The sequence below is a fragment of the Miscanthus floridulus genome, chromosome 16, assembly GCF_019320115.1.
Source record: "Miscanthus floridulus cultivar M001 chromosome 16, ASM1932011v1, whole genome shotgun sequence".
In the NCBI taxonomy this organism is placed as follows: Eukaryota; Viridiplantae; Streptophyta; class Magnoliopsida; order Poales; family Poaceae; genus Miscanthus; species Miscanthus floridulus.
In genome coordinates, this window is record NC_089595.1 from 40326003 (window position 1) to 40346533 (window position 20531).

Genomic DNA, 20531 nt, shown 5'->3' on the forward strand with positions numbered 1-20531 from the left:
GCAAGAAAACATGTGAGAGCAAGATAAATCTAAAACACACTATTTTCTGCAAACACATGGCCATATTATGTATCAACATGACACAACAATATAATACCAAGGTAATGGAACCACGTTTTCCATTTTTGCATCTTCATAAAAATTATAACTTATTTAAAATAATTTATCAAGCAATAAAAAAGTTAAATCAATAAATCAATCATATTGCATCCAATGACCATGAATTTTTTACCACAGCACACACATAGCATTAGTAGCCTACCATAAAATTTTTATAGCAATTGGAGCAACACAACTTTAGATATGAATTTATCCCTAGAAAACCCTAATTAACATAGATAAATAAAAACAGAAAAAACATTATACTAACACATATCATATTATGACTCTACTGCATAGATCTACTCTCAAGGATTCCAAAAAGTCATCATTTGCTATTTTACGATTTTTCTATGATTTATTATGATTTTCCAAAGTCTCAGCCATAAAAGACAAACAAACTTGCACCGAGGACCCCGAACTTCGACGAAAATAAATTCCAATGAAAAGGTCCCACCAGTCACTATTCAACTGAGTCATGACTTTTGCAGAAAACCCCTTCCCTTTCTCCTTATTGATGCGCAAGGTCCTTCGCCTTCTTCTTCTCACGGGAACGGAGCAGAGCACGGCTTGGGGCCAGCCGACCTTGGCTAGAAGGAGCCGACAGCGGCGGGGAGTGCCAGGGGGATCGCCTAGGACTACGCGCATCCATAGGAGCCCGCGGCTTGCTCCATGCTGGGTCGAGGTGGCCTGGTCGTGATGACAGGCGGCCCGGCGGTAGGTGCTCCAGCAACAACGGGCTGCAGGGGCGGAGCCGGCGAGACGAGGTGCTAGGGAGGCGGTGCGAGGTGAGGAAGGAGGTGGCGTGGTCGGCGGGGAGTGGCGGAGCGCGGAGGCAAGGGAGATGCAGGAGGCATGGAGCTCCACCTCGGCATTAATGGCGTCCGCGTCCGCGCTCTGGCACAAAGCGAGGAAGGGAGTGAGCAGAGGCGAGGGAGAGCGAGTGAGGGAGTGGAGAAGCTCGTGCGTCCACTTCTGGAGGGCACAAAGGCATGGCAGAGGAGGTGGGATGCACGTTGGCATTGTAGGGCGCGCTCTCGTGCATGAAGTCCACGTTGGCATTTCGTCGAACACCTGGCTTGTGTGGTTCGGCCCGACTTGAAGGCCATTTCTGGTCTAGCTACGGGCTGAACTAGGCTATGGGCCTTGAAACAAGGTTGCTCCATTCAATCTGGTCTACAACTTGTATTTAGGATGCTCGGCCATTAGAGCAACATATTAGTGGGTAATTAGGCCCCAAGTTGATAGTGTCAGCTACTAATCAAGGGTTAAGCCTTGCACTGCTTGTGCTCAAATTACTTGGTCCAAACATGGACAAATTTGATCCAACTTTTTGTATGTCCTTCTCCAAGATGTAAACTCCAACTTTTATATTTGTCTCAACTTAAGATGTTTAACAAAAATCTGAGAACGCGAGATGCCAATCATCATAAACATTGTAATCTCAGACTTAGCCAAAATTTTGATATCCCAAAATAGTACTAGGTTTAATTTTGAGGCCTCAGTTTGACTAAGTTAGGGACCAAACTAGCTCATGACCCTAAAACAAAGTTTGTTGTGCACATCTTGCTCTGCAACTTTGGTTAAAGGATCATGGACTAGTTTAGCTTGGTTAGGAAGATACAATTCTCCAAAGTGGGGTACACGAAACCAAAACCGAGATTCAGTTAACTCCTGGAAACAGTTAGTCTTTGCTGATTTTGAAACTAACTTCGAAGATCTAAATGAACTCCAAACTTGATGAGACTCTAGCACAAAGTGTACTTCAACTCATATTAAGGAATCTAGTTGAGCTATCACACAAATTTAGAAGATAAAAATTCACAAACATGTGAACTCACTGTTGTCAATCAGGGACTTAGAAATATTTCTGAGAGGCCAAAATAGCACTGCATCCAAACTTGAGGCCACTGTTTGAGCCACTTACCAGTTGAATCAGGGCTTTGTCCAAAAATAAAGTTTGTTGTACTCCATTCAATCTTCAACTTTTATTTAAGGTCCAACTCCATGCAATTACTCCAAATAGTTGGTCAACACAGGTCAAACCATACCATGAAAAAGATAATTTTAGCCATTCCCACACTTAGAAGCATTTTCTTAACATTTGCTCAACATGAACCCTTCATGACTTTTGTTCATGAGTTGAATTAGAGTTGTTTGAGCAAGGTTGCAAGGTTTGGTCGACATCTATTTTCATTTACCTGATGAAGCAATTCAAAAAGGTTATAACTTATCATTTCATGTGACTTCTTGATTCCAAACTTCATGAAACTTTTCCACTGGTCAAGATGGATGCATGCTGATGTAATGTGCATGAAATAAGCATGTTTAATATTACTCTTGCATAATCTTAACAAGGGTCCACATATAAGCAAAGTGTATTGTCCGAGTCCAAGTTGGGGCTTATTTTCATAGGTTTGACCTCAATACCTTCATCATCACTTCTAGATTATGAACTATAGATCATAATCATTTTTTGATATATCCTACTTAAGTCCAATTTTACTGCTTAACTCGTGACTAACACCCAGGGTGTTACAGGCACCATCCTTTCTACTACTCCAGATGACTCTAGAATCCGTCGTTGTTCCTATTATATACGTGGATGCAACGCAGAGGCGTAATTAATCAACAGCAACCGATACTCTTAAAATACAATTACGCCTCACAAGCTAACGAGCTTACTCTAACGGCTAACACCCTAGGCTATGTATCCACATGGTTGAGTAAGGCGTCGTTTCCCTAAAAATATTTTAGTTCTACAATCCCAAGGTGTTTTGACATTTTATTGATTAAATATATATATTTGAACTAGGGCTCATTTACCTACCTTAGCAAACTAATTATTATGGAGCTACAAAAATTACAATGAGCACCTAATAATGTTAGAAATTTTCTGTGAAAGTTTAAGAGCCAACACTACCACCAATTTATCACAATAATTCCTACAAGCCCATACTTTAATAATATTAAAGCATGTTAAAGTGTTTAGAGCAACCTTGAAATATTTTAGAGCTATGTGAACCAAACGCACTAACAACTAGATTATGATTTTAGGAACCTAACAAAATTAGTTTCACAAGTTTTGGTCAAATACACAAATTTATATTGAATTTACAAGTTTACCTTAGAAGCTAAATTAAAAAATGCTTTAGGAAAAGAAAAGGGCCGATGGCTACTAATTTGGCCCAAAAACCCAGCACGGGGTGCGACTGCGTGCGCGTCGCGATGGACCAACATAGCCCAAGGCCAGGAGGCCCGCGCACGATGGCAGTTTTGCAAAAAGGCCCCTAAGGTTGTAGATATTACTACAACTACTATGCGCACTATTCCTACCGGCATCGGTTTTTGCAAACCAGTCCCCGAACTCTCCCGTCTTCACAACGGGGTAGTCCCCGATGCCACCGCGCACGACGCCGCGGCGACCGTCGGCAAACCGTAGTTACATCGGCCACCAGCAAGGGTCTCCGGTGCCCTATGATGGCCGAGCATCTAAGTTATGACGGCGTGCTCCTAGACATGGCGGTTAGAGACCTGGAGAGGCAATGCAGCGTAGCCGACCACGGCAGCAGTTGGGTCAGCACGTTTTGCATCGGCGGTGAAGCCGTTCCGACAAACCTAAGGACTCACGAGACGATAGAGGTTGTGGGGAAGCAGAAATGGCTTACCATGAAGCCAGTCGCGCCACCGGTTAAAACGGGGAAAGCCCGAGGAAGCCTGGCCACGTGCGCCCGCACCGCGCGGCGACGCTCCGAGGCAGACACTGATGCGACACCACACCTCTGGCGGAAACCCATGCCAAACTGACACGAGCACCAGCTAGAGGGGATCAAGATAAGTCCAGAAACACAACCAATTTTGTTTTTACCTTCGGGTCGTGGGTTACCCCCAAACCCCTGGTCACGGCGGCGCTCATGGCCGGCGGCGAGAAAAAACCGAAATTGGCCATAGACAGACCACGACTGGGCCCGACAAGAATGGGGTGTCTAGATAACTTCCCATGCTACTCACTGGCATGAGGAATTGGGTTGAGAAGCCATGACCTAGTGATTATGAAGGAAGAGGGAAGGGTTCATTGGCACTGCCACGTTGCGGAGAGTGGCGATGGCTTAAGCGGTCCGGCCAAGACCCGACAAGGGCACGGCAATGCAGAGACATGACCGCACGAGTGAGGGGTAGGAGGCGCATCGGTTAGTGCTCGAATGGAGCCATAAAGGTGTGCCCGCGCGCGGCCATGTGCAAGGAGCAGCGCGGCGTCACGACACGACATGCCATGCAACGGAGTCGAGATCAGGGCGTGATAGGTGGGTTGAGTGGTGGAGGGCATGCGCTACAGCGTTCGAGGTGAATTGGAGGGCGGGGGAAAACACCACGATGATCAAGCGATGGCAGCCGCAGCCTCGCCTTGGCCCTACCCACGGCACAGCGGCTCGGCGCGTCTTGGACAGCAAGAGGGAAAGGCGAGGTGAGAGGCGCATCACGGCATTGTCCCGGCATGCGACACTGGCCTATAGGGAAAGGCTGCAACCAGCCCTAGGCCAAGCCCGGCGCCAGCTGCGCACATGCGCAAGGCGACCGTGCCCACAGGGCCAAACGGCTGAATCGGTGACATGCATGGTTATTAAAGCAGGCCAAAAACTACTTACTAACTCGATGAAGGCTCAACCAACTCCATGAACCCAAAGTCGATGCTAACACCTAGCTGGCGAAGCAAACCTCACGTCCAGAGAGCGACCAGAGAGGGAGATAGGGAGGTGCCAACAAGAGTTCCTCACGCTAAACGCTGGTTCGCGAACAGAGCGCTAACAACATGGTCTACAACGCGTTTCAACAAAGTTTGGGCAATTTTTTCAACGCCAACGCAAAACCAAACTAGTCCATGAATACACCATGCCAAGGTACTGATTATGGTGCAACCAACCGTACAAAAACATGGATCCAGTGTTTAAGCATTTTAGTTAGAACTTAAACGCCAAAATGGCATTGTCTACTCCCTTTTTAGACTTAGAAAGGGCAATAGTTCAGTTAGAACTAAACAACCATTAGCACTTTTGTCACAATTTTTAAGGGGCCTAAACCCTATCAATTCCAACCAACAAGTATTTCACGCAATAGTCCATACTTCATGCTAACCCATAGGAGCAAAATACTTAAGAACTATTTAACTATTTTGCACAATATAATTCGCCAACAATGACACTTTAACTACAATTTCAACTTCTTGCCAATTCCACAAAAAGTTCTAGTTTAAATTTCGGATTCGATTTTTGAGCTCCCAAAACACTAGTTAACAATATTCACTTTCCAAAATTAAAGTTGCATTCTCATCTTCACTATTTGCTCATCATCTTTACATAAGCGCCATACACAAGCCATATTTTATTTTTGTTTATAGAAATTATTTTTCGTACCAAACCATTAAAACTACTTATTTTATTCTTTTTGGTAGGATTTTCATTTCACGTGTGTTTTAAAATCTTAAAGCTCAAAAATTTATTTTGCTAGATTCTCCAAGGCCCTAACTGTGGGGGGTACGACCCCGGATACCCACGGCAGACCATATGGGCTGCGCCCCTAGGGGTGGCCTAGCCCACAAGAAGAAGCCTTGCGAGGCACGACTCTGCTCGGTGCCTTCCGCAAGACATCGTGAAGATATCCTGAAGATATTACGAGATCTGTTAGGATATGTATGATCACAAGATTCCTGTAATCAGTTATTACTTTCCGGTTATCTCTCAGATCTAACCGACTTGTAACCCTGCCTCCCGGACTATATAAGGCGGGCAGGGACCCCCTCTAAAATCGTGGCATATCATACGATAGCTAATACAAACCAACAGACTACAGGAGTAGGGTATTACGTCATACTGACGGCCTGAACATGTCTAACTCGTGTGACTCTGTTGCTTTCTTGTTCTTGATCTCGCGCTCCTCTACCGATCAATCTACCTTAGTGGGATACCCCTCGGAGGACTGCCGACGATATTCTGTCGACACTAACCTAGGTGCTAAGCAAGCTCGTAACACCTGAGGTGTTACAGTGGATGATTTCATGGAACATTCGGTGGTGAGGATGGAGTGTCCGTAAAATCAGTGAGCGAAATGCTTAAGTGTTTTGGCTAGGCATACGTTTTGATAGAATGTTCTAGCAAATCGACGGATGATCCATGAAACGTTGTGTAGTGTAGAAAAGTGCATCTCGAAATTGTGTAATTCTTGCATGTGCAATCCATTGCTAGGGTGTGTTTCTAGGACACTATGGAACATATCTAGCTAGTCATATGAACCTACATTGTGTGCAATCATCTCCTAGTCAATGGTGGTCATTTCTATGTGAATGGCAATGTGAAGCATGAAATTGTGCATTGAGCTTGATTCATCCTTACCAAGAGCTACTAGGGGTTGATGCGGAGCTACTCTAAGTGATGGATAAGTTGGATCCAACCCTTGGCAACTCGAGCTCCTTCTTCTTGCAAGCTTCACCTCCTCCTAGCTCCAAATGGTTGGGGAGAGAGGGCTCCTCCCTCTACTATCCCCTACCTCTTGTGGATGACAGCCTATACACGAAATCCATGCCTCCTTGCTGGTGATGGCAACCTCCAATCCTTCCCTCTCTTCTCCCCTTGCTCCTTCTCCTTTGCTTGTGTGTGAGAGAGTGTACAGAGAGAGAGAGTGAAGAACAAGAGAGAGAGAGAGTGAAAGTGAATTGAGTGATCTGCTGGCTTCCACAGGTGACACCTCATATTTCTGCATGGGGTGATTTGACGGTCGGTCCGTCAATTCGATGGATGATCTATCAGTGCACGAGTGGTTCTGATAGCTGGTTGACTGTGCAAATGTTCCAGTGAAAGTTCCCTCAAAATGACAAATGATCCGCCAAAATATGCAGTGTTTAGTTTTATTCAGCTTCTTGACAGTTTGGTCTTCAAATTGAATTTGAAATGCAAATGATGCTCAAGATGAAGATGAATTTGAACAAGTCATGATCGGGTCATGACAACCACCGTCTATGGGGCATCATCGCCTCTCGCGTGCGGCACTTCTCCATCGCTTGGCTTGGGCCTCGCAGATCCACCTGTTGTGGATCCGCCTGGACGTCGTGCAGACTGCTGGCCCATTAGAGTTTTCCATGCGCCGTGCGCACGCGTCGCCCATCGGTTGCAGTCCATGCGACCAGGATTCATCATCTGCGCGCCGCTCGTCAAGGGAGTGCATGCGCCGTTCGCCTAGGAGTCTGCACGCTGTCCACAAGAAGGGGGGCGTGTCCGTCACCTGCTCATTTGCCTCTACGCATCCTCGCAGACTCCTCCGCTCTCACCTTCTCCGCTCGTTCCGTCTTTATCCGTGCCTGAGCGTCCGCTCGTCCGCCCGGCATCCGCTTCGTGTCCGCCCGCCAGAACACCCGCCCGTCGTCCCTCGGCGCTCATCCGATGGCTGCCCGGCCTCTGTAGTGTCATCTGGTCTGCTACGGCACGCGATATCTGCCCGAACTCTGCCATGCCGTACACTCTGCTCTGGTGGTGCTGTTCGTGGATTAGATACACTTGTCTATCGGTGCTACTGCTCGTCCTCGTGCACGTACATTAATTGTTGGACCTGCCATCTTCATCCAGATCCAGTTGGGCCCTGCCCTCATCGAGGATGCATCCTTGGCTGCCCATCCTTCGCTGCCTGTCGCTACCTCCAATTGCAGGTCCGTTGCTTCAATTAGGGTGTGCTTGGTTTTTCCATTGAGATTTCATAGAGCTGTATCGTATATCCTGGATGAGTGAAGGTAGGCTGAGTGGATACAGTGACCCTAAAAAGAAGCGTATTTGGTTGGTTGTATCTACGGATGCAGTACTGTTGACGGTTGTTAATGTCAATCATAATCCATCAACATATCCTGCATATATACTTAATTCAATCACCAAACGTATGTATAGGGGTTTAAACTAATAAATTCTACAAGTTTTGGTGAATCTGTGAACACAGGAGGATTTATCCAGAAAACGAGCAAAGTGGACCCAATCATCAGGTCAAATCACGTTTATCCATGACGAAACCGACTTAAGAAGACTCTGGAATCATCTAGAAAACTTAGCGCCGAAGATTGGGCCAAATGGTGTTGGTAGTGGGCCGGCCGGCCCAACCCCTAGGCCGGCCAGCCTATGGGTTCCATAGGTCAGCCTCTACTTCGTATGTCGGTTCTCCACCGCCTCCTAGGTTCAATCTATGCCATTGCTCAAGGTTGGTTCGTATCGAGGGCTCAGATTTGATGTTGCCATGGATTCATGGGCCCACAGGACCCCTGGTTTCTCCTATTAAGGCCCCCGTACCCCCTTCCGAGGCATCTCTCCAATCTCCAATCTCTAGAGAAATCCATCAGAGATCAATATCAAGGCATACCAGGAGGATTAGATCTAGAGCTCTCCAATGTAGTAGATTAGTAGCTCAGAAGTGAGGGTCGACTTGGGCTCATGCTCAGGTTTCGGATCCAGTCTCGGAGGCATGGTAAAGCCATTGTATCTTCAATTATTTATCTTATGAGACTTTGTTATCATTATATCATTCTTATGACTATACTTACTTTGAATATGTATCTTGCTTAGTTAAGGTTATCTTTACTTTTGTGTGTGGGTTCATAGAGCGCTTAGCCTGCTAGTTTATCGATTGGGCTAAGTAGCCGAGCCTCGTATAAGCATGGTGCTTATACGATGCTCTGCCTGAGAGTGCACCATGTTCCCTGGTTGTGTGATAGCAGCGGGTGGTGACAGCCCCATCTATCCTCTATAGTCCACCCCATGTTGAACAGATTCTTAAATTATAGGACCGTAGTCGCATCTGTAGAGTTATCTTTTGAGGTGCTCTACCGTCTACCGGCGTCCCGAAGTGCACAAGAGTAGAGTGAGTCTTAGTTATAGTTGGGTATATATATACTTTGATCCTGTAATAAGAATACCATATGAATCTACCTCACCCGTTGATCTTCTAAGTTAACTAGTTTATATTATCTTTATAAATTTATCCCCTGTGTGTCATTCTACGTAAATCCTATCATTACCCCCTGCTCTAGTTATGTTGGTATGTTAGTAAAATACTCTTTTGTTGTTATTTAATAAATCTTTACTCCATTGTTTTTCTATGGTAAAATATAAATAACGATACTTGGAATACTCCTGGTAAAATACTATGCTGATGTTCTATGCGCTTGCGGAATCTTTAATATTATATTTGCATTCACAAATGCCAACAAGTACTATGAATGCAATGACTGTGAAGATGTTTGGCTCATTGTATGAGCGAATACATTGACTATTTATTTGAGACTGACATGTGGGCCAGGGTCTCGTTCGCTGCATCCACCCAGCCGGGCTCCCGAGTGAAGCTCGGAATGGCCTTCTCTGTGGAGCGAGGACAGAGCCGTATATTTGCATGGGTGGAGTCATCGCGAACAGTAAAAGAAAGCAACCAAATGACTTCTTTCTGTGTTTATACGCATGAGTAGAACTAGGATGGGGAAGAAGGGAGCAACCAAACATGCCCTTAGTGTTGCAGCGTGGCAGTCAGTCACGTTTGTTCTACTGGTATGCCGTCTCACCCATCACAGTTCTCCTCGTTCCAGTCCATTGCTTTCACCTCTCCAATATCTGTATTCTGCGTGCTGCTACTTGAGCTGCTTCCATCCAAGTAGTCATGATTGTTGCTATGATATTGCTGTTTGCTGCTCCTATAGTGTGTTGAGGCCTATTTTCTAAATTACATTCCTGTGTTACATTTGATTCCATCCAAATCCAATCTTACACATCACGGTTCGTCCTAGCCATGTGTGTCCACGTATTTTTTGATCAGTCAATCTTTTTTTTTTCTTTGGTTAGCTGAGTCCCATTAATTTAGCTAATCATCATCATTATTCGACTATACCCTCATGGTCTCTTTCATAGCCGTTTTGCTACACTTCATGATCAATGGCCTTCTATTTCTCGTCATCATCATTCTATCCTACTCCTTGCCGTCTTGCAGCAGTAATCTCTCTATGCTTCCTTTGGCTTGATTTGGCACATCTCTATATTATCGTCGAGTTTAAAAGTCTCCAAAGCAAGGTTCATATTTAAAGAGTTGAAGTACTATTTTGTGAAGACCTGAGGTATTTGCTGGAGTACATGTTATGTAGGTTGTACCCTCTTGTGGAGGGGATCATTTTCTACATCGACATTGTTCAAGAGTTGCACACTTCGATGACATCTTCTATTTTGGATTTTGGATGTATTTAGTCTCTTTTATTTTTCAAGTCTAGTGTTTAGTGTCAACTCTCCAAATGCAACGCTATTGCATTCATGTTGTATTTGAGAGGGGGTGTTAAGGTATTATGGTCAATGGTATTATTGTAATCTCCTAGTTTAGGGTTTCCCTCCTGTGTCCCTCATATACTCTATATATAGGCCCCGTTCGGCCTGCTGAATCTTGGCTGAAACTGGCTGAAAAACACTGTTCTGGCTGAATTGTTGTGAGAGAAAAACACTGTTCCGGCTGAAAAAACAAGCCGAATATGGAGTAAGCCGAACGGGGCCTTGGGCCTCAATACCATTATCCATTCCAGTCTCCTTTTATTCGTAACAATAGGGTGGAAAAAGGTAAACTTATTGAGTGGAAAGGTCATCACTTTAGTAAAAGATCATGCTTAGATACATTATAGGTACTGATTTAGGGACACAGATATGTATGTTTTAAGGCCAATAAGCAAAATCAAAGTTTTAGTGTACAATGCATTACACCAAAACTACTTGTAAGTCTCTAAATGGTAAAAGTAGAAGCACAAGAACTACTTATAAGCAATACATACTCATATGAGATACCACAAACAAGAGATAAAACTCAAAAGTGTCTATCTATAATCTAATTATCTAAATAGTGCAAAAATACCATCTGCAAAGCAGAGAGATAATTACGAGGTCAGGAGGATGTTTTCTGTTCAAAGATGTACACCTGCTTCTCTACATTTAGATATGGACTTCCTGCTTGAAGTTTCAGCTAAATTAATGGTGTCTGATCTGTTTTCCACTCTACACTTCTACTACCCATGTACTCAACTCACGATAATTAGGAATCTAACTATCTATTATCTATTTAGCCGACAGACCAAAACCATTTTGGCTAACATAGAATTTGTACAAAAGTAAACTAAAGTTAAATCAATAAAGGACTAGTGAGATAGTGAGACAACATCTGCAATTCAGGAAACAATTTCCATTGCAAAAGAGTAGCTCACTGAGAGTTTAGTTTGAAGTAATTGATAGGGATTTGTTGCAAAACAACTTTCTACGGATACTCAATGCTACTTAAAGATTCAATGTCTAAAGAAATTAAACATTCACTAATCACAACATACTAGACCAATACCTATAGAAATTACACGGCATCAGAGGCAGCACAGGAACAATGGACACGACTTACTCGTGTTTCAGTAATTAGTCCATGGCATGCATCACCAGGAAGCAATAACCAATGCATCCAACAAAAACACAACACGAGAAAAAGAAGAGGAGGCACCATAGGAACACAACACAAAAAATAAGCTTGCAACTGGTTGTTCCACTATCCTCAAGTCGTCGTCATCGGTTTCACCATTGTGTATAGAAGAGTCAAAAGGGAAATTCTCATATTCTTTGCCCATATAATGTTGTGTGACAGCAGCTTGAGAAGGCTATGTGAGAGTGGCTTGAGAAGGCTGTGTGAGCAGCTTCAGAAGGTTGTGTGAGAGCAGCTTGAGAAGGCTGTGTGACAGGAACTTGAGAAGGGACAATGGAGATGAAGTTCAGGGTCCCCTCTGCAGTGTGTCCTACATCAGAAAGTGAAGTCAACTAATGTTTAGGAGAACTAAATACAACTTGTTTGGTTGGTAGGAAAATAAAGATTCGGCAATGGTAACATACCATCATATAGCTCTCCTAAAGCCTCAAACAATGGGAAAGATTTATTCTGAAATTTCTTGGCCTTACGATGAGACTATTTATTGAATACAAGAATGAAAAGTAATTAGCAAATAAATGAGACTAAAGAAAGCACTATATTTAAGAATTTAACAAGAATTAATATCAGCAAGAGACAAGAAATCTCACAGTAATGATGTTCTTCCAAACAGCTTCATCTCCTTCAATCCTGCACAGCTTATGATCCCATGACACACTGCTTTGTTTTCTTGCTTCTTTTAGAACTCTATATTCCCTCTTCAGCTCTTTCTCTTTGTATTGAATTTGAACCTTTGTAAATTTGACATAGGGGAACTTCTTATGGAATGATTTGACGATTCGGTTCCATATGTCTATGAACCACCCATTCTAACTCCTATAACAGTCATTGTTGTGATCATGTAGTAGGTTAACCAAAGCCTTTTCAAGTCCTGTGTTCCAACTTGCTCTTGAACGATCAAGTATAGCTGGAATAGAGAAGCACACATAAGCTACAAATAATTATATGTGTTTAGTCTACCAACCTACTGATCTTGAGAAGCCCATATGTGCATTTAACCAGACAAAAAAAAAGTGAAAACATGACATACCTTTTGGCGATGCCTTTTTGTTTTGATCTCTTGAAATCTTTGGAGATGGCTTTCTTTGGACAGCTACAGCTTGGATAAGATTCAACCTCGGAGACCCTCTTCCAAACATTGTTGCTGCAAAATACAAATTAAAAATCTGGTATCAAATTTAAACATGCAAAAATATCATGATGCAAATAGAAGAATCAGGGATTAAAAGACAGAAAATACAGAAGCAAAATATTTCATGAGATACCAGTTAATACTCACATTTATTCGGACGAGTTATGACTATAGTTATTCCACATATTTAGCGCTATCATATCTCTAACTGTGTTTACATCATCTACTTGACTGCTAAGGGACATCACATCATTACTGTAGTAGTTGTCACCTTTAGGGAGATCAACAAAATGTTCTGGAGATATGTTGCTTCTTTGGTGATTAAACCAACCCTAATCCCCATTAAGCATCCGTACAAGATCGTGGAACACCACTGCTGTAGCTGGTATATCTTCACTTGGTTTTCAATAGGGTGATGCCTTCCAACTTTTAAGATAGGGGAGCATTTCCTAAGAACACCAATTGCTCTCTCTATGTGATTCCTCAATATGGCATGCCTATGATTCAACAACTCCTTATAATTTCTTGGCCGTTGTTGTCCACGCCCAAATTCCTTCAAATGGTATCGAACACCATGGTATGGCGATAGGAAGGATGACATGTTAGCATATCCACTATCAATGAAATAATATTTGCCATGAGGCACATGGAATCCTCTAAGCATGGCTGACCTAAGAACCCTAGCATCCGTTGCAGATCCCTCCCAACCAGATGATATAAAAGAAAAATTCAGATCAAAATCACACACAAACATCTTTCCTATTGAAGGAGATGCCTTGTTAATCCCCCTAAGGACTTAGTTGGGTAACCAGTTTCACATGACCTTCACATACACACCACATGCTCTCCTTTGTGGTAGGGGTTCAGATGTGAGCTAGTTAGGGAAATATACCACATCTTCATAGGATGAAGGAGGCAGTGCATATGGAGGTAGAGCTAAGACTCTAGCACTTACGAGAATCGCATTGCTTCCTTGTAGCCGAAGACTAAGTTTTACATCCTCAACATGCAGGTGGTACTCTAGGGTGACTCAGAGCTAAGGGTAGGGTGGTATTGTATCAGCTAGCCAGCTATCCAATGTCATCCTAGGCGAGGTACTCCGCTAATGATAGTAATCTTATGGTTACAGGTCTACACAATCTGCATAGTTTAGATATATACATATAGCTGTGCTCCAGTTTTTTTTAAGACACCACCTTGGGCGCGGCCTTCTTGGAGGCTAGTGGGGAGCCAGGGTTCGAACCCCGGACCGGTAGCTCCACCCTTGGAGACTTTGCCAGCTGCACTAGGCACTCTTCCCAAACCTCCCCTGTCTTGAGTTATGGACATTCCTATGTTTCTACTTCACTTACTAGTGAGAGTCGTGTGCTTTTCATCCCCGGGTTAGATATGTTCATCTTGAGGCCGTTGAGGTGAGGAATAGAGAGAGTTTTTCTTGATGCCTAGAGATTTGTCAGAGCTCTGTATAGGAGATGGCAAATCTGAACTCGCTTTCTTATTGAGTTGCAATGGCAAACTATATATACAACTCTACCTATCTAGTCCTAGTACAACTGTCATGTTGCTACAGTGACTAGGTGTGACAACAGGGCTGACTCTGGCGCCTACCCCTACTGTGGCTACAGTACGGCAAGTGAGCCATTCGGCGCCTGCCCCTGCAGTAGCTACAGTACCACAGTAGGGAGCCTTTTTGGCGCCGCCTTCCCCTGCCGTGTGTTCACATAAGGGAGCAGTAGATTATCGAATAATTCTTCCCCTAATCCTATAGCTAACCCTTGAACCCCCTCCATGCCGATCATCTCCTTTAGCTCCGTGAGTCAAAGATGGCCGAGTAGCTTGGTGAGGACGTCCGTGAGTTGCCGACCAGTTTCGACAAACTCGATGACGATCTGCCCTCTATCTACACAGTCCTTGAGGAAGTGGAACTTCACGTCGATGTGCTTGCTCCGGTCGTGAAGAACCAGATTCTTCGTGAGGGCGATGGCGGGCTGGTTGTCCACCATCAGTGCTGGTGGGTGAGCTTCCACACCGGTCAGCTCGCCCGCAGTCGGCACAGCCACACAACTTGGCACGCCGCTGTGGCCGCCGCTATGTACTCTGCCTCGCATGTAGATAGCGCCACTACCTTCTGTTTTAGCGACAGCCATGAAATTGGAGTCGACCTAGGAAGACGAGCACGCTAGAGGTGCTCCGCCGTCCGTCGATGTCCCCCGCCATGTCTGCATCGCTGAATATAGTGAGCTGCAGCCTACTTCCGTCGGTCTTGGAGAAGACGATCCCTTGATCCACCATCCCCTTGATGTAGCGCAGTAGCCACTTTACCGCAGCCCAGTGATCCTCTTTGGGATTCTCCATGAAGCGGCTGACGTAGCCCACGATGAACGCAATGTTCGGCCTCGTGTGGACTAGGTAGCGCAGACCGCCGCCGACGCTCCGGTAGAGTGTTGTATCTACCTTTGCCGCGGTACTGGCCTTCGTCATCTTCAGCCGCTCCTCTATCGGAGTCACGTACGGCTTGCACTCAGCCATGCCGCTCCGATACCACTTGTTGGCCCACAGGATCATCGGCTCAGGTGAGTCGACCACTCACCAGTCTTGTCGACCATGACAAGCGTTGTCCGACCACACACTATGACTAGAGGTAGAAGAAGTGAGGGAGAACAGAGCATACACACACAGCAGAGACAACAGCGTTGGCCGGAGCTCTGTATAGGAGATGACAAATCAGAACTCGCTTTCTTATTGAGTTGCAGTGGCAAACTATATATACAACTCTACCTATCTAGTCCTAGTATAGCTGCCATACTGTTACAGTGACTAGATGTGACAGCAGTGCTGACTCTGGCACTTGCCCCTGCTGTGGCTACAGTGCGGCAGGTGAGCCGTTCGGCGCCTGCCTCTGGAGCGGCTACAGTACCACAGCAGGGAGTCTTTTCGGCGCCGCCTTCTCCTATCATGTGTTCACACAAGGGAGCAGTAGATTATCTGACATAGTTACGTCTTTTGTTTGATTCAGTCTCGGTGGACTTGCTTGTACTTGTACCCATGTCTTGTATTAGGGTCGATCGAATGTAATTTCGATTTTATGTAAACACTTTGTATGCATCTAAAATGATCTGAACGTGAGGTTGCACAAACCAAATGTGAAATCCACTAACCAGTCCTAATTCTTTCTTTTTCATATTCTACATCTGCTTTACAGACTATATATTATACAATGCTTCTATCCTAATCCTCTCCTTGATGCTTGCTTTTCGTACGTATCCTCATGATGTCGCCATTGTTTAGTGTCAAACCTGCTTTATTAGGTCAGGGGCCTGATCATGGTCAGGGCAAATGAGGAGGAATATGTCCCCTCAACTTACATCGCATCAATCAAGCCAACGATGAAAATGTTTCCTTGCTTCATTACGCAAGTAATCCACTGCTTTATCAGGGAGAGGTGTACCATGTGTGTATATGCTAGTGATCAGTCTTTATCAGGGAGAGATGACAAACCAAGGCGGAACAATGATTGATAGATCTTTATATGTCAGGCCTTGTTTAGATTGCAAATTTTTGCAATCTGGACACGGTAGCACGTTTCGTTTGTATTTGACAAACTTTGTCCGATCATAGACTAACTAGGCTCAAAAGATTCGTTTCGTGATTTACAACCAAACTGTGCAATTAGTTATTTTTTTTTACCTATATTTAATGCTCCATGCATGCGTCCAAAAATTGATATGATGAAGAGAGAGTGAAAAAACTTGGAATTTGGAGATAATCTAAACAAGGCCTCAGTGCAGAACTGGTAACAGTCACAAGAACATGTAGAACTAATTTTGATAGCTCGCAAATTGGCTCCATGCATGCATGCAGGGCTAAGGTATTCTACAAGGGTGACATGATCATGTCTGCGTGCAGTGGAGGTCATTCTGCCTGTCCTTGTCAGTGATCACTGCAAGTGCAAACTGAATATTATAGGCTCATCTTTCACCTTTTCCACGCTCTGAAATATGACGGGCAACTACTTTGCCATGCCTTTGTGTCAACATAAAGCTAAGGTGATAAGTGAAGTATGATAATAAGATACATAATTTATTGCTTCTCTTTGCTTTATTTTTTTTTCCCAAAGGGCGCGGTTGACCAAGCTAGGAAATTACAGTATAGCTTCTTGCTGCTTCTCCTGCCTTATCTCCTAGACGCCAGTTTCAGATTCCCATCCCTCTTTTTCACGAGAACCGAGGATAGAAGAAGATCAGGTAACTCTGATAGTTCCGAAAAGAGGCGTTCCCCGGGAGGCACCAGGCTGTTCGGATAACCGGGATGTCGACATCTTCAGCTCCAGATCAGGCATCTGGAGTTGCGCCTGAGGCTTTGCCATCAGGTAAAGGGAAGATGGGTTCTGTGACTCTGATGCATCACTACTACCAGCACACTGTGATGCGCTGCTCATCATCAGGTTCAGGCATGGAGGCAGCAGCGCAGGCGGAGCTCCCTTCGTCGTCCTTGCGTCTGCGGCCACCGGCGACAGGCTGGGGAATTGCAGATAGGATACTGATGCTGTCCTGCGGATTGCTGCCTTGTTAGCACCTTCAACCTGCAGAGCGTGTAGGTAACAGGTAAAAATTACATGGTACACTGCCAAGGAACAAAAGGTTAACTGATCGGAGAATTCATCAGGTCAGTTACCGCATCAAAGAGGCTGGACCTCCTCTTCTTCTGTGTGAGGCTGTTCTGCCTCAGGAAATACTTCTGGGCATGGCTGGCCACCTGCGTCGGTGTCCGTGTCGTGACAAAGTGTCGGGAAATGCCTCGCCAGTCGCCCTTCCCGAGCTTGTCTAGGCCGGCAAGGAACATCCGGTGCTCTTCCTCAGTCCATGGAACTCCTGAGACACTTGTTTTGATTATTCAGGAGTTACAAAAGAATACATCCTGAAATGTGAAACAGCTCCGAGGCATGCTGATCATTCAGGAGATAACTATTCGTTAATTGCTACAAACTGACAGCGAATATTTTGTCATTAATCACTTGATAAGTTCACAATTCGACCAGGAGATTAAGCTTATCGTTCGATAATTGTAACAGACTAACTAAAAACATTGTTCTACCGAAAACATACAGTCCCAAACATAGACTTATCAATCAATCCTTGGAAGAAACTATGACAAGTAACTGAAGTTCACAGCTTCCGGACAAAATTCAGGATCAAAATAAATTCAAGCGAACTGCAGAGGTAAGGAAACTCTGAAACAGAGCTAGAAAATAACAAATAACTGAAGTAAGCACATTAGTTTGTTGTTCGCAATCTCACCTTTCTTCCTGTCCTGAACCCTGACCACGAGGCCATCCGACACGTACCCTCCGGTGATCCTCTGGGAGCTCTCCTCTATTGAGGCAAGCGAAGACGAAGACGGTGACACGGATGGCGAAAAGCTTGACGTAGCAGCAGCAGCAGCTCCGTAGTAGGCAATTGGTGACAGGCATTCCATGCTGAGGCACTTCTTGAGAGGAGAGGAGCCTACCTGCAGCTGCACCCCAAACAGCCTCAAGCTACCACGGCTAGTACTAGTGCTGCTGATGCTAATGCTGGTCCCTTGGCATCTGTGACCACTGCAAGTTCTGGAGTTATGGCCATTGTTTCCACAGCGGGAGCACTTCCTAGCCATGCTCAATTGTGATGGTTGGAACAAGGGCCAAGAAAGAGAGAACTTCTGTCCAACTAGACAAGATGGAGTAAGATGTTGTAGCTAGTAGAGGTTTAATAAAGGGTGCAGAATGTATCATGGGCTGTTTGGGAAATTACTAAACAGTCTTGTATCATGGAAGGGGACAAGTATAACATCATCCTGTTTTACATGGTTGTGGTATTCAGAATCCGCAGGTATCTTTTGAGTCTCTGCCACTACTATACTTGACGTCACTTTCAGTACACAGCTTATAAATGAGACTTTTCCCCTCGTGCCATTATAAAAGATCGTAATTTCCTGTGTGCCTCTGAAAAAAATCAGCGGTCTTCAGCGTCACTACTCTAACTTTTTCGTGTCCTCCATACCAAGGTTTTCATTTTCGGAAATTAAAATTTATCGGGGGTCACAGATAAAGAGGATAAACAGGATATATCGGAAATATCGGACCAGATTCAAATAAAATTTAATTTGAATTAAGTAAATTTAAATAAATTTAAACAAAATTTGTACGAAAAAGATAGATATTTCCTTATCGGCACCTACGGATAAAGATGATATATCGGAAATATCAGGAGATTTCGGACGATATTGGAAACCATGCTCCATACCACTTCCGTCAGTTTGGGCTCTAACGCCGTTAAACTATAGGTGTGAAAAGACAAAAATGCCCTTAAGTTCAAATATGTTATTATTTTTTTTTAGCATCTTAACGACTTCAAATGAAAAAACTTAAAACTAGAAAGTTGTAGATCTCGTCGAGATCTATAATTTTTATATAATTTTTTCATTTAATTCCGCAAAAAAAATAATATGATTTTTCTAAGATATATTAATCATATCAAATCATATTTTTTTTGCGGAATTAAATGAAAATAATTTTTATATGAAAATTATAGATCTCGACGAGATCTACAACTTTCTAGTTTTGAGTTTTTTCATTTGAAGTCGTTAAGATGCTCAAAAAAATTAATAACATATTTTAAACTTAAGGGCATTTTCGTCTTTTCACACCTGCAGTTTGACGGCGTTAGAGTCCAAACTGACGGAAGTGGCATGGAGGACACGAAAAAGTTGGACTAGTGGCGCTGAAGACCGCTGAATTTTTCAGGGGCACACAGAGAATTACGAACTTTTATAATGGGACACAGGGAAAAGTCTCCTTATAAATCTACACTACCACATAGTATTTGGTTAGATATGTTTTGTTTAGGGGATGTTTGGTTCCACGGACTAAATTTTAGTCCATGTCACATCGGACGTTCGGATGTTAATTAGAAGGACTAAACATGAGTTAATTATAAAACTAATTACATAGCTAGAGACTAATTTACGAGACGAATTTATTAAGCCTAATTAATCCATCATTAGCACATATTTACTGTAGCGCCACATTGTGAAATCATGGACTAATTAGGCTTAAAAAAATTGTCTCGCAAATTAGTCGCAATCTGTGTAATTAGTTATTTTTTTTAGTCTATGTTACATATGATTTTTGGAAACCGTGTTTCAATCAGAGAATGTCAGATGGTTGCAACAGTATAAGTTTCCTAGTCACGTTCATCTTACAGAAAGTGACTAAAGATTCTAGAAAGTACTCTAGTTGCTGATGCCTTTATCATAATCGCTGGTCGAATACAGTATACTACTACAAGATAAATAAGTACTACGGTGATTGCCATGTCCACTTTATAGTGTATTATTCTTGAGTTAAAATTGATTAAACTCTACGTCAGAGGATTCAGGATCTCCTTAACAAACAATTGCCGGATCATGGATTATACAACTAAGCAAGGAGATAATTTTTTGCCTTTTTTTTCCCAATAGCTTGCAGTATTTGGTTGCTAAAAAAACCAAACATGAGGATATTTAACCAGTCGCCACTGGAAGTGAGGGTGGCAAATGACTTGCCACTTTGTGAGACAAGTGAACGTAAGAGGGATTAGAATAAAAAAAAAGTTTAGGGTATGTTTGGTTCCATGTCCCTAGACTAAAGTTCAGTCCAGGGATACTTTTGTCACTACCTGTTTGGATCCAGATACTAAAGTCCATTAAAACTACTATATAAAGATTAAAATGTCATCCCTCTCACTCTCTCTCTCTCTCCTTATGTGCATTAATT

General features: G+C 43.7%; 2 protein-coding genes and 1 pseudogene across 2 annotated transcripts; all 3 read right to left on the minus strand.

The window, feature by feature from the left end:
* Window positions 1-11563: 11563 nt before the first annotated feature.
* Window positions 11564-12746, minus strand: LOC136510606 (uncharacterized; annotated as a pseudogene).
* Window positions 12747-14872: 2126 nt separating this feature from the next.
* LOC136510607 (uncharacterized mitochondrial protein AtMg00810-like) lies at window positions 14873-15304 on the minus strand. The gene has a single exon (XM_066505003.1). The coding sequence runs from the start codon at window positions 15302-15304 to the stop codon at window positions 14873-14875; it is 432 nt and encodes a 143-aa protein (XP_066361100.1).
* A 1485-nt stretch (window positions 15305-16789) lies between these two features.
* LOC136513885 (transcription factor MYBS3-like) lies at window positions 16790-18524 on the minus strand. The gene is made up of 3 exons (XM_066507863.1): window positions 18037-18524; window positions 17414-17610; window positions 16790-17321 (listed from the first exon to the last, which is right to left on the minus strand). Exons 1-3 carry the CDS (start codon window positions 18389-18391, stop codon window positions 16980-16982), a joined length of 894 nt encoding a protein of 297 aa, XP_066363960.1. The 5' UTR covers window positions 18392-18524; the 3' UTR covers window positions 16790-16979.
* Window positions 18525-20531: the final 2007 nt, after the last annotated feature.